The sequence below is a fragment of the Hyla sarda genome, chromosome 1, assembly GCF_029499605.1.
Source record: "Hyla sarda isolate aHylSar1 chromosome 1, aHylSar1.hap1, whole genome shotgun sequence".
NCBI classification, from domain to species: domain Eukaryota; kingdom Metazoa; phylum Chordata; class Amphibia; order Anura; family Hylidae; genus Hyla; species Hyla sarda.
The window spans coordinates 534,213,061-534,227,247 of NC_079189.1; the positions used below are offsets into that span (position 1 = coordinate 534,213,061).

At 41.6% G+C, this 14,187-nt stretch overlaps 1 protein-coding gene across 3 annotated transcripts in view; it reads left to right on the forward strand.

The window, feature by feature from the left end:
* IQGAP2 (IQ motif containing GTPase activating protein 2) overlaps positions 1–14,187 on the forward strand; it is a 293,295-nt gene that overhangs the window by 127,607 nt on the left and 151,501 nt on the right. For all 3 annotated transcript variants that reach the window (XM_056540352.1, XM_056540362.1, XM_056540373.1), the window contains exons 4-5: positions 5,329–5,406; positions 7,165–7,241. In XM_056540352.1, coding sequence (XP_056396327.1) covers positions 5,329–5,406; positions 7,165–7,241 — 155 coding nt within the window. The remainder of the gene's footprint in view (positions 1–5,328; positions 5,407–7,164; positions 7,242–14,187) is intronic.

Consider the following 14,187-nt stretch of genomic DNA (forward strand, 5'->3'; position numbering starts at 1 on the left):
CTTACTTTTTTTTTTTGCTTATGTGTGAACTTATTTATCAACTGGTTTCAGCCTGTTGATAATTTTGTTTCACGTAAGCAATTTTTCCTTTTTTACTTTGGTAGTAGCTTTTTCTGCTCCATGATTGAGCTAGAGTAAATTTAGTCAATTTTTAACCTTGTTGCAACTTTTTTTTGCACAGTTGATAAATACCTGACTAAAGCAAATCCATTTTGAAAAATTTACTACGTAAGCAAGTTTGAATTTTCTTGCTTTTCTTGTTCTTCATGCAAATTGTCGCACGAAAACACACGTAGTCGCAGGTGCGACAATTTTGCGACAATTATAGTAAAGAAAACCTGACTAAACCCGTTGATAAATGTCCATCATGGTGATAACTGGCTTGAACAGACCCAATACATGTGCCTCTGGTGCAGGTGCTTGAAATGCACTTGTTTTAGAGAATACCAAAATAATAAGTTGCATATGTTGCTTAATCAAGCTAGCACTGCATGGTCACCTAGATGTTGGAATGTAGTTTTGTGTAGATTACTGAATTACCACCGTAAAGGGGTTACAAATACTTATCCCCTATCCGCCCTCCCCCTTGATCTTTAGAATTGGGCCTGTATTTTACCATTTAATGCTTCAGCCCCCAGTTTCTGAGATGTACTAGTCTTGGCTGAGCTGACTAGTATGTCTCGGAAGGTGGGGGCCAGAAGGCTCAGTGAGGTGAATCGGGCCCTGTTCTGCAGATTGCAGGGGGTCTCAATGGTCGAAAACCTATACCCTACCCTGTACCCTTGGAATACTGTGTTTTTTTTGTTTTTTTTCACCGGATAAACCCTTTAACCCCTTAAGGACTCAGCCCATTTTGGCCTTAAGGACTCAGACAATTTAATTTTTACGTTTTCATTTTTTCCTCCTCGCCTTCTAAAAATCATAACTTTTATATTTTCATCCACAGACTAGTATGAGGGCTTTTTTTTTGCGCGACCAGTTGACCTTTGTAATGACATAACTCATTATTTCATAATGGCGCAACCAAAAAACACTATTTTTGTGGGGAAATTAAAAAGAAAATGCAATTTTGCAAGGTTTCGTTTTCACGCCGTACAATTTATGGTAAAAATGACATGTGTTCTTTATTCTGAGGGTCAATATGATTAAAATGATACCCATTATTACATACTTTTCTATTATTGTTGTGCTTAAAAAAAATCACAAACTTTTTAACCAAATTAGTACGTTTATAATCCCTTTATTTTGATGACCTCTAACTTTTTTATTTTTCCGTATAAGCGGCGGTATGAGGGCTCATTTTTTGCGCCATGATCTGTACTTTTTTTTGATACCACATTTGCATATAAAAAACTTTTAATAAATTTTTTATAATTTTTTTTTTAACAAAATGTATTTAAAAAGTAGCAATTTGGGCCTTTTTTTTTTTCCGTTCACGTCGTTCACTGTACGGGATCATTAACATTTTATTTTAATAGTTCGGACATTTACGCACACCGCGATACCAAATAGGTCTATAAAATTAATTTTTTACGCTTTTTGGGGGTAAAATAGGAAAAAAAAGGGACGTTTTAATTTTTTATTGGGGGAGGGGATTTTTCACTTTTTTTTACTTTTACATTTTTTTACATTTTTTTTTACACTTGAATAGTCCCCATAGGGGACTATTCATAGCAATACCATGATTGCTAATACTGATCTGTTCTATGTATAGGACATAGAACAGATCAGTGTTATCGGCGATCTTCTGCTCTGGTCAGCTCGATCTCAGACCAGAGCAGGAGACGCCGGGAGCCGGAAGGAGGAAGCTGAGGGGACCTCCGTGCGGCGTTATGAATGATCGGATCCCTGTAGCAGCGCTGCGGGCGATCCGATCATTCATTGAAATCGCTCACTGCCGCAGATGCCGGGATCTGTATTGATCCCGGCACCTGAGGGGTTAGTGGTGGACGGCCGCGAGATCGCGGGCGTCGGCCATTGCCGGCGGGTCCCTGGCTGTGATCAGCAGCCGGGATCAGCCTCGCATGACATGGGCATCGCTCCGATGCCCGCGGTTATGCACAGGACGTAAATGTACGTCCTGGTGCGTTAAGTACCACCGCACCAGGACGTACATTTACGTCCGGCGTCCTTAAGGGGTTAAAGGGGTACTCCGGTGGAAAACTTTTTATTTTTTTTAAATCAACTGGTGCCAGAAAGTTAAACAGATTTGTAAATCTTAATCCTTCCAGTACTTATAAGTGGCTGTATACTATAGAGGAAATGCTTTTCTTTTTGGATTTCTCTTCTGTTACGACCACAGTGCTCTCTGCTGATCTCTGCTGGCCATTTTAGGAACTGTCCAGAGCAGGAGAAAATTCCCATAGCAAACATATACTGCTCTGGACAGTTTCTAAAATGGACAGCAGAGGTCAGCAGAGAGCACTGTGGTCGTGACAGAAGAGAAATCCAAAAATAAAATAATTTCCTTTGTAGTCTTCAGCAGCTAATAAGTACTGGAAGGAATAAGATTTTTTAATAGAAGAAATGTACAAATCTGTTTAACTTTCTGGCACCAGTTGATTAAAAAAAATATAGTACCCCTTTAAAGTCTTGCCTAGTTTCAACTTACCGAAATGGCCTAATTTAGATTTTCAGGAACATGTTTCTGTTTTAAGGGAACCTGTCATAGCTTTCATGCTGTCTGACTCACGAGCCATGGGAGTTTTCTATGGTGGCTTTGGTTTGCATTATTGCCTTTGATTTATGTATTTGTCTCTATATGCAAACAGACAGATATCTATCGATTGAAGCTGGTGGAATAGGAAGAATAAATCACAGAATTCTGTAGTAAATACCCAGTTTCAAAATATGCTTCACAGAAGGGGTATAACAACTTAAAACTTAACATTTAATGTGCTATTTAAAAGACAGGACCCCACTGACAACAATACAACAGAAAAAGTAGTCACACCGGACCCAGATACCATAGATTGTGAACAGCAGTCTGAGTCAGTTACAAAGGCCAAGGTAATGGTCAGGGAGTGATAGGGGATGAGCAATGAGAGACCAGGGTGGGTAGGGCTGTGGCTGGAATGGGAAACAGCTTCAGAGACCACCCCAGTGACTTGTCGTTCAGACAGCATAAAAAGATGACCGGTTCCCTTAAAGGGGTTGTGCGCTGCCCTGCCTTTCGGAGCTCCGCATGCAGCGTCCGGAAGTTCATTACTCTGAACGCTGTGTGCGGGCTTCCGTGTTCGCCCGGCCCCCTCGTGATGTCACACCTGCCCCCTGTACCAAAGTCTATGGGAAGGGGGCGTGATCCTGGGGGTCCTTTGGATAGGGGATAAGATGTTGAAGCACCAGAGAACCCCTTTAAGGCTCTTTTCATTGTGTCCCACAGGGCTCTTGTTGTTAATGGCACAATTGCAATTCTGTACCCATGCAGTCCTCCTGATATACATCATGCATCCTTTATGCAGGGCAATTCATGAGGTTCACTGTAGAGCACCATGGGGTTATCTCAGTATTACTTTATGCTGTCTTTAATTCCTACAAATGTACCTGGAATGATGCATCATTTTACGGCATGACAGAATTGGAAAAATTGCACCAAATAGACATGTTAGACTCCTCTTCCTTCTGGCCTGCTTCACAACATTTTGCACAAAAAATGGACCCATTGATACATGTTATATATGTTATAAAAATTTGGTTTACATCATATAATACACCAGTTTTTATTATTTTATATTAAAATACAATACTATGATTTGTTTTAGTTGATAGGGGTTTGTAAGTGGTAAATTCTATCGTTTGGTTTATTTCCCTCCTTACATTTGAATATGCACAATGGCTGGGCCAAATAAACTAATATCTTTAGTGCCATTGTGTGAATGTACACAACACTCCTGAACTGTCAGGTCTAGACGGCTGCTTCAGAGTCCATACACTGAGCCAACGTGATTATTATCTTCAGAAATTGACATTTTGTAGCTGCTTTAGTCGCAGATCAGATCGATGTCTGTGCCAGGAGTATCTGACCTAGTTCCATGTCATACTCCTGGATGTTACCTAAGATGCTCTAGATCTCACCAATACAGTGCAGCAGCTGTAGTTTCCTAGATAAGTCCAGTGTCTGGTGTTGGGGCCCACCAGGAGGAGGTTGACGGCACATCCTCTATTTATACTATTTAGAGAGAAAATGTAAATGTTTTATCATTGCAAATTCCTGATAGTCCCTCTGTGTCCCCCTCACATATAGTACAGGCCCCTCTGAGCCACTTACAAAGTGATTGATACAGCCAGTCATTAGATATGCCAGATATTCAGGGGCATGAAAATGCTGGATCTATCAATCACTGGCACACTTCAGAAGACCCTATAATTATGAATATCGTACCGGGTAAAGAGGGCTGCGCCACTGTGTGGCTCATAGGATCGCAGCACGCACCACGCTAACGGGACAGTGGCAAGAGTAGAAGTCAGTGGCAGTCCAGCCAAGCGTTGGAAACTTAAAGCTGCATTGCACTCTAGTGTCTGATTCATCATCTTACTGCCCCATCAGATATCGCCATGGCACTGTTACAATAGTACCTTCAGCACTACTTGGATAGTAACAGTGACACTGGCAGCACCCTTGGAAGCCATCCAAGCCAAAAATGGTGCCCTCAGGTCTCTTTCAAATGTGACTGCCTTCTGCTGGACCTTTGAGGCCTAGTTTTACCAGAGCCTTGGCCCACTGGAGGATCCCACAATATTGTAATGAGCTAGTCTGACTCTGGTTACAGTAATGTCTCCTGCTTACTGTAAATAAGGTTTATAGTCCTTACAACTGGATGTGATGTAAAATATGTATCTTTATGGACTGCTTTGAAGAAAGGATGCATTTACATGTGCCTTCCGAATCAGGGATACATCGGCATTCTACCAAAATGGGCTGCCAACGTGTATGTGAACCTACAGGCATGGATCCTATTTACTTTAATGGTTGCACATACTTAGTTAGTGACCATGCTTTGGTCACTTCCAAATGGCTTTACTCTGAACGTAAAACTCAGCAAAACATGCTTCAGGGTCCATGTAAGAACTTGTGTGCTTTCAGAACATTCACTAGTTAACTATGTTAAAGCTGCTGAAGTAAATGGAGCCTGTGCCAGTCCTTGCACGGATATGTCTGTATCCCATTTAGACAGGATGCCAGTGTATCCACTCCTCAGAAGGCGCAATCGCGTGAATGTACCCTGACATTTTTTGTGGTTATTAAAATATAATATAATTTTGGATCATTATAACTTTTGTTGTAAATATTGATTTTGTGCTGTTTTGTTTTTTATTTATTTTTTATAGCGCTCTGGTTTACACTTTCGGCACACAGATAATACCGTACAGTGGTTACGGGCTATGGAATCAATTGGACTTCCTAAGGTAAAAGTATATTTGGATTTCATTGGTAATTGTTGACACTGGGATGTAATGTATTTTAACTTGAGGAAGGTAGGCCGTAAAGGGAAAAGGGTTGTGCGGGGAGGAATTTATTTTTGTTCAAGAAAGAAAAACCCTACTTACCTATCCCGATCCCTAACCACAGCTATTCTGATAGCTCATAGTCCCTTGTGCTCTCTTCTTATTCTTGCCTTCAAATGACCTGTTAACCCTGCACAAATTGCCCACTCACTAATAACATCGGTAACCTATATTACCTTGTTGTCATTCCAGCAGGGTGGCATGTCGTCAGAAGTGGAGGGAACTGGGGAGCTTTAAGTATTACTTGATAATACTGTTAGCTTTTTTTACTAGCGTATTTCTATCATCAGACGTGTTTTCTGTTTGAGACATCCAGTAGTAGAACAAGGCAAGGCACAGAAAAATCTTTCATGGCTTTCCATTGGATGTTTTATAGTAGATAGTTTTGGCCACATGTAGAAGCTGCCATTTTCTGCTGATAGAATTAAATCTTCCCTCCAGCTGCCTACTTGACATTTTTTCTTCAGATAAGAATAGATATTTCTTATAGATTTGCATTATAGACTGTTATATATGCAGTGCTGTAATACTTAAAGGTATTTTCTATTTTGGGCAATCTCATTTTGTTAGACATCTTCCCTAATAATGAGCTATCACATTATATATATTATCACAAGATATCAGGTGTTTTAATCTAGCATTTACTGGGGTCTCCCCCAACAGCAAACATTTGGGGAAGGGAAGTATCGCATAGTTAAAGATGTCCAGTGGTAAGAAAACTATCCCCTAACTGCAGGATACCAGCAGTCAGACCCCCGGGATCTCCCGTATGGGGCCCCAGCTTAGCTCCTGTGTGTGACATTTCACACACAGCATGTCAGCAGGTTAAAAAACACTCTCCCTCCATTCAACTGTATGGGAAAGGTGGAGACACAGCGTTTGTATCTCCTATAGAGATGAATGGAGGAGGCTTGTCTTGACCAGCTGATGTGCTGGGTACGAAACGTGTTCTAACAGAGTCTGGGCCACATACGGGAGATTACGGCGGGGGGATGGTCGCTTGTTTTAGCAGTCCGACCCCAAAGATCAGACACTTATCCCCTTTTCGAAGGATAGGGCATGATCTTCTTACCACTAGACATATTCTTTAAATTGTAACTTGCTTGATCATGTTGTTCTAAGCAGTGGAAATCCACCGCCAGAGGTGTCTGTTAGCGGCTTGGACCCTTCTTTCAATTGAGTAAATTTCAATTTAGATCTGCTCAGCCATTCTTCTTTCTGAATAATAGATCAGGGCTGTGAATGGGAACTCAGAATAATTCAGAATTATTAGAGTTTTTTTAAATGGGGGTTGCAGTCGATATAGGATTTAGTGAACTACTCATTTTCTGTTTGGGAATGTCTTGAGCATGTGAGGGATGTGATGAACTTGTCAAACTATTTACTAGGAAACAGCAATAATCATTGTAATAGAAAAATATACACATCTATATAATGCATATATTATTTGACTTACTAGATTCCTGTGTAAAGTGTGTGTCTTATTGGTATAAATTTATGTAGGTTATATACATGTCTAACTTCTTCTAATGTTTAACTGAAATAAGTGTCTGACTTTAATTTATTACAATATGCACCTTATTATTTCCGAACGAGAATACGAACCTTTTGAAGTGAAATTCGGGCCATCGCAGTAAATTTTTTTTTCATCTTTCATAGATCTTTTATCCAGAGACCACAGATGTTTATGATCGGAAAAACATCCCTCGTGTTATATATTGCATCCATGCTTTAAGGTAATAGAAATCGTTACCATTTTATTTATGCCAATAGTGTCATCATTTAAAAATGTTTTCCAGAAACGTTAGGCTTCATAAAGCAAGTGCCCCACTTTTTTTTTGAGTCTGTTGTTTTTTTGTACATTTTAAACTGCACATTCATACTAATAATCATATGTAATTTATATCATGTGTATGTTGGTTTGAAGATTTCGGATGGGGGTTAGTCATAGGGCCTCACTACACTCTGCCTGTACGGGAACGATAAAGGAATAAACCACTTGACAGACAGCTCAGAACATGATTTAACTACACACACAGTTATGTCATGATAGTGTAAAGGTAATGTACACAATACACAATGATGTCACAGTACAGGCATAATGCACAGTGTTATATCACAGTACAGAATGTCTTTTATTGGTCTTCTTGTGAGCTGCATTATATTTCTCCATTCCAAGAACTTCTTTCCCTATTCACAGGATAGGGGATACAAGCTGATAGAGCTGGGCGGTATGACCAAAAATGTGTAACACGGTATTTTTTGCGGTTCCACGGTATATAACGGTATTTCTTTCACCCCCCCCCCCAAATCATGTTACCCGCCAGCGCTGTTCTGCTCCCCCCCAATTAATTATGAGCCCAGCGGGGTACTACTCACATATGTCAAGCACTGCCTTCCTCTTTGTTGGGGGCCACCGGTGCTGGAACTCTATACTGTACGCCAGTGGTCTCCAACCTGCGGACCTCTAGCTGTTGCAAAACTACAACTCCCAGCATGCCCGGACAGCCGTTGGCTGTCCGGGCATGCTGGGAGTTGTAGTTTTGCAACAGCTGGAGCTCCGCAGGTTTGAGACCACTGCTGTACGCTGTATCCCTATGCCCGGGCTACAAAAGATAAAGAAAATAAACTTTAACTTACCTACATCGGTCTCACGCTGTTCCTGGGGACTGGAACGTCGGACAGCCTATCACCGGCCGCAGCGATGTTCCGCCCCGGCCAGTGATAAGCTGAGCCCACTGTCATGTAAGAAGCTCTGGTCGGCTTCTTACATGACAGTGGGCTCAGCCTATCACTGGCCGGGGCGGGACATCGCTCCGGCCGTTGATAGGCTGACGGCTGTCCGATGTTCCCGTCCCCAGCATAAGGCCGACGTAGGTAAGTTAAAGTTTATTTTGTTTATCTCTTGCAGCCCGGGCATAGGGATACAGCGTACAGCAGTGGTCTCAAACCTGTGGACCTCCAGCTGTTGCAAACATACAACTCCCAGCATGCCCGCACAGCCCACAACAAAGAGGAGGAGGGCAGTGCTTGCGGGTGACATATGTGAGTAGTACCCCGCTGGGCTGATAATTAATTGGGGGGGAGCAGAACAGTGCTGACGGGTAACCTGATTTGGTGGGGGGGAGCAGAACAGCGCAGGCGGGTCACATATGATTAGTTCCCCGATGTGGGGACACCCCAGCGGGCTGATAATTCATTCATTCCCGAGGGGGAGGAGCCAAACCGGTATTGTGGTATGGGGAAAAATTCATATCGTACAGCACAATAATTTCGGTATTCGGTATGAACCGGTATACTGCCCAGCCCTACAAGCTGAATAATAGGGGTCTGGTCACCACTTATCCAAAGAACAAGCTGATTAATAGGAGACCCCCACCTATCCAGAAAATGGGGTGAAAATTGTCCTAGAATAAATGGGCTACAGTCATTCTCCATAGGGCTTTTGAGCATTGCTGATCTAAGTGCTCAACACTGTTCGAAAGCTCCATAGAAAATGAATAGAGCACTGGCCATACATGCTGGACGCTTTCCATTTTTGTCAGGTCACACTACACCTCCGTTCTCATGATCTAGTGGTTGGAGCCCCACCAATTAGTTTGTTATACCCTGTCTTGTGAATGGGGAATAATTTCCTGAGGTGGGAATAATCTTTTTAAGCTTAATACAGGCTCAATATCAGGGGCAGACATATACCATATGCACAGGGGTGCACAGGGGCCCTGAAGGTTCGTGCCCTGCCAATGTGACAAAGGAGCCAATCTGAGGATCCTTTGGAAGGCCATTTATTACATATTAATAGTCGAGCCTATGAATTTGAGAAAGTAGCCAGTCCTATCTGAAACTTATTGTGAATCACTTTTTACATTTTTAGGTTATTCCAGTCCATACATCATTACTGGTGTGCAGCAGAACTTACAATATTAAACATGAACGTGCATGTATTCAATATAACTAGGGTTAGGGTAAGAATCCTTTGTCCTGGTTAGCCCAGCACTGGCTAGTTATCTGTTGAACTTTTACTTGCACAATATATTGGGTCCTGTACGTGGCCTGGATGCAGAATGTAACCTCATAGGCAGTCTGATATTTGGCAATAAATGGACATGATGTCTGACCCCTATCTATCATTGCTACATAGACTTGGTCTTCTGCCCATCGTGTTGTTAAGCATACACAGCTCCGTTCTATATAAAGCTTTGGCTTGGTGTAAGCGATTGCTCCAGATGTGAGAATCACAGCTGCATTAACCTTTGGGGTTACTTAGAAGTTCATCTGTTTGGAAGGGTTTTCTTCCCAATCTGAAACCAGACAAACTTGGATGTGGTCTTTCCTGATTTATATTAACCTGAACCCGAGCAGGTTTGAGCGGTGCTTAGGCTTTTACACAAGGCAGACAGTTTTCTGTGGCTTTAGCAGTTTTCCTCTATAAAAGGTCAGACCTTGGTTTCTGTGGAGCTGAGAAGTTGTCTGTTTGCTGTTCATTTAACAGACATCAATTATTGTTGTATAAGTGAGTTACACCGAACCTGTAACATCTGCCTTGTATTTCCTGTGACCGCAAGCTGCAGCATGGGCTTCCAGGCGTCTGCTACCTAGAGGCTTACATTATCTACTTCCTGGCCTTGTCATCTTGTTTCCTGTCTATAGAAAGCCTTTCCTCTTCTAATTTGTAATGATGGAAGGTATTTACCTTACTTATTGAAATACAAACACAACTATTTTCAATATACAATAAATTACACCAAAAAGTGTATAACCCCCACACCGGACCGCATATGAAAATCAGTGCAGGTAGAATATGTAAAAAAAAAAAAAAAAACCTACTAAATAAGACTTTAGGAAAAAGTGGTATTTCCTTTTAAAGGTCCCCATACCCCAGATGCACATCATGCAGAGGAGGGCAGGGTACGAGGCAAGGGGTGCGGGTAGGACAGCGCGGTTTCGTGCCGGACTGGCACTTCCTCAAGCTTAGATATGTACTGTAGATTGACGTACGTGGTGGGATACAGATATGGCGATATCCTATGGTTAGGCAGATCGAGGGTGCTATTCATCAGAAATACGGCATGTAGAAATAAACTGTAGAAGAAAGGCTGTACAGCATTCACCAGATTGTTGCTGAGGAAAGTTCTTTATTTGAATTCACAGGAACATTACAGCAGAAACAGGGAAGGTGAAGGCGAGATCCGTGGAGCTTGTGGGGCGTGACCAAGCGGACTCCCGCGAAACAGACCCGTCACCCACGAGCTCCACGGATCTTCACCTTCCCTGTTGCTGCTGTAATGTTCCTGTGAATTCAAATAAAGAACTTTCCTCAGCAACGATCTGGTGAGTGCTGTACAGCCTTTCTTCTACAGTTTATTTCCACATTTTAGATAGATGCAGCCTCTTCCAGATACCTCTGTTGCAGTTTATCTTCCCTGTAACAATAGGATTGTGGAGGTTGAAATCCAACACGTCTGACTGTTCTCTTCCTAGAAATAAGGGAATAGTTAGGAGGCCCCCATTCAAATGATGTGGTCAGTATATCCCGCTGCAGTTACCATTAATGTGTGTGGCCATTTAAGAATTTGTTGAGTTATACATTGAGTTGCAAATTTTGTTTCTAGACATAACTGTTACTGCTATGTGACATCATTGAGTGTAACCAAAATTCTGCACAACAGATCTAGATGGACACCATTGTAATTCATGGTGTGTATATGACAAGCGTTTTAGGATAATTTGGGGAATGAATTACTGCTTGGGCATCTGAGACTTTCCCATGTATTACTTTTGTTAAGTAAGCTTCTTTTTCAAAGTGCTACTGCACTTTCAAGTTTTATTGCCATAGTAAATACCTGATTTTAATATAGGATTTAGGAAGCTTTAGTTTCCGCAGATACAGTAATAGTCAAGAACAATGAGAGAGAGCAGTCTGATTTATATGACTTGCTAGTTCATGTACCTTAAACCCAGAGGAACGAAGAACTGAGTGAAATGGAATTTCGTGAAATATTATGTCATTGAGGCAGCAGTCATAAACAGATGTTACCTCTTACTGCGTATTAATAAGGTATTCACTTTCGAGACTTCACATTCAGAATGTATTCTGCAGCATATATATCAAGTGTCATGTGCCTTGCATAATCTTTAGTTTTCCTAAGGTGCAGAATTTTAGATTTTCCAGACCTCAAGATTCAGTATTGAAGATGATAATGATGAGGGGGATTATATTACCATGTCAATAAGGAAAGACATGGAATAAACAGAAGGGTTTTGCTGGCTGTGCCGAGAGGATTATTAGTACTGGATTTTTATTATATATAGTAGCGTAATGTAGATGGCAAAAAGGCAAATAATGATGGCCAATAAGATGGCAAATAATCACATTTTCTGATACTGTCAAATAAGATAAATGCACTATGGATGTTTTTTTTACCATGTGGGACAGCTGTCGGTATAGTCTGTGCAATGGTAAGGATACGCTGGGAGCAGGGGTGTCACTAAAATTGGTGTCACACGGTGCGGTAAAAAATGGTGTGTAACCCCCAGCAGAGTTCACAGTACAGGGGCACCAGGCTTAAATTTATTTAACTGCCCCCATATAGTAGTCAGGGCATCCTTACTGCCCCCATAGTAGTAAGGGCACCCTTTGTGGCCCCATATAGTAGTTGGGGCACTCTTACTGCCCCATATAGTAGACACTACATACTTCATGCCCCCATATAGTAGTCAGGACACCTCACTGCCATTATATAGTAGTCAGAACATCTTTATTGTCCCTATACAGTAGTCAGGACCCCCACACTGCCTCCATATGTGACAACATGAGAAAAAAAAATACATGTCAAATCACTCCGCAACAGCTCTTCAGCATCATTCTAATGCTCCGATTCTCTACTCTTCTGCAACTCCAGTGTAGGCAGCATGGGAGAGAAATGCAGCCTACCCAGGAGTCTGGCATCATTCAGTGGTGCGTAACTCTAGAATACACACACAGCTGCGCCCAACCTGGGATCCAAGACATGTGTCCCAGATCCCAGGTGGCCCTCCTGATGGTCAGATTGGTTGACACCATCACGGTATGCTTAAATCCTGCATGCGGGTGTCACCTGGTGTCATCCACACCCCAATAGCAACGCCAATTGCTGACAGTTGTTTCACTCATCATGCAGACCTTAAAAGCAAACACATTCCCGATAGAGAGGCAGAATACACAATGATGTTCAGTGACTCACGTGTTACATCTTTTCTGTTGTCATTCGTTTTCTTCTCCATATGGTCCATACCGCTATGACTTCTGTGACATTTCACCTCTACAAGGTTTGCTGCATATACATTTTTGGCTGCTCATTCTGTAGCAGATCCTCATTCTCTATACATAGACAATCTCTCCATACAACCATACACTGTGATCCCATGAATATGGTACTGCCGCACACTGTGCCCTTCTAATATAATACTACCACACACTGTGCTCCCTGAAAACAGCTCCACATGCTGCATCCCTGCATATAATGGTGCTACATGCTGTCCCCCCCCCCCAAAAAAAAATAGCATCTTACATGGCGTCTCCTAAAAATAGCTCTACTAATTGTGCCCCCTGAAAAAATATTTGGCAATGTACCCCCTAGAATGAATAGTTATACAGACTGTGTCCCCTGAAATTAAATAGAATACCCACTCTGTGCCCAATATTAATTTCACAATATTCCTCGCTACCCTGAATAAAGTTCAATATATTCTGTGCCCCTGAAATGCTGTTAATATGTACTGTGCCCCCTGTTCTCCTAAATCTTATGTACTGTGTCCCCTGAGAATAGCAATTCCCTCAAAGTAAAATATACCGAACTTATGTCACTATTCTTACGGTCTGGCTCTGCTAGTCATGCTTTGCTCATAGGGAAGGACATTTGTAACATATCTCACAGAGTTTCTCAAATACCATGCAGAAAGCCAAGGGCCCCCTTGCAGCTGAATTATAGAGGAACGAAGTTCTCCCAGTTTTCTTAATAAAAAATAAAAAAACAGCCATTGTTTTAACAACCACTATTTGTGAACTGGAGGCAACTGACTGGATCCGACTCCTGCCATGTATGGCAAGAAGGATCTGAGGTCCTTTGCATTTGATTTGTCATCTCACCCTTTCACATATAGGGATCAGATATTTTTGGGTTTTGGATGACACCTACGGTTTTGTGATATTTTCAAGCCTTGTATACTACTATATGTTTGTAATGGGTTAAACCAGAGAAATGTCCCAATTATGTCAAAATAATGCCAGAGCCATTGATGTTGCCAGCTAGCACAAGCTCTTAACCACAAGAACTTGGTGCACTTTAAATGTAAATCCCTTCATCGGTATAATTTTATCCCATTAGTATTTGCTCCATCTGTATGTTACCTAAGTGTGTCTAATTTGCTTAATCTAGTGTTATGTTTGCCATGGAAACTGAGATTTATCCTATTCCAACAATCTGATATCCTTTCATTATCACAATGAGCTCTTCTAACCATTAGGTTTATTTATACATGCAGTCTGTTTTTTTCACTGTTGACCATTATTTTTTCAATTCTTGAATCACTTCTGAAAATACAAGGCCATGGCCACTATATGTCAAGAACCAGTATTTGTTAAAGGGGAACTCCAGTGGAAACAAGTGGAAAACAAAGGTTTTCACATCAACTGGTGCCAGA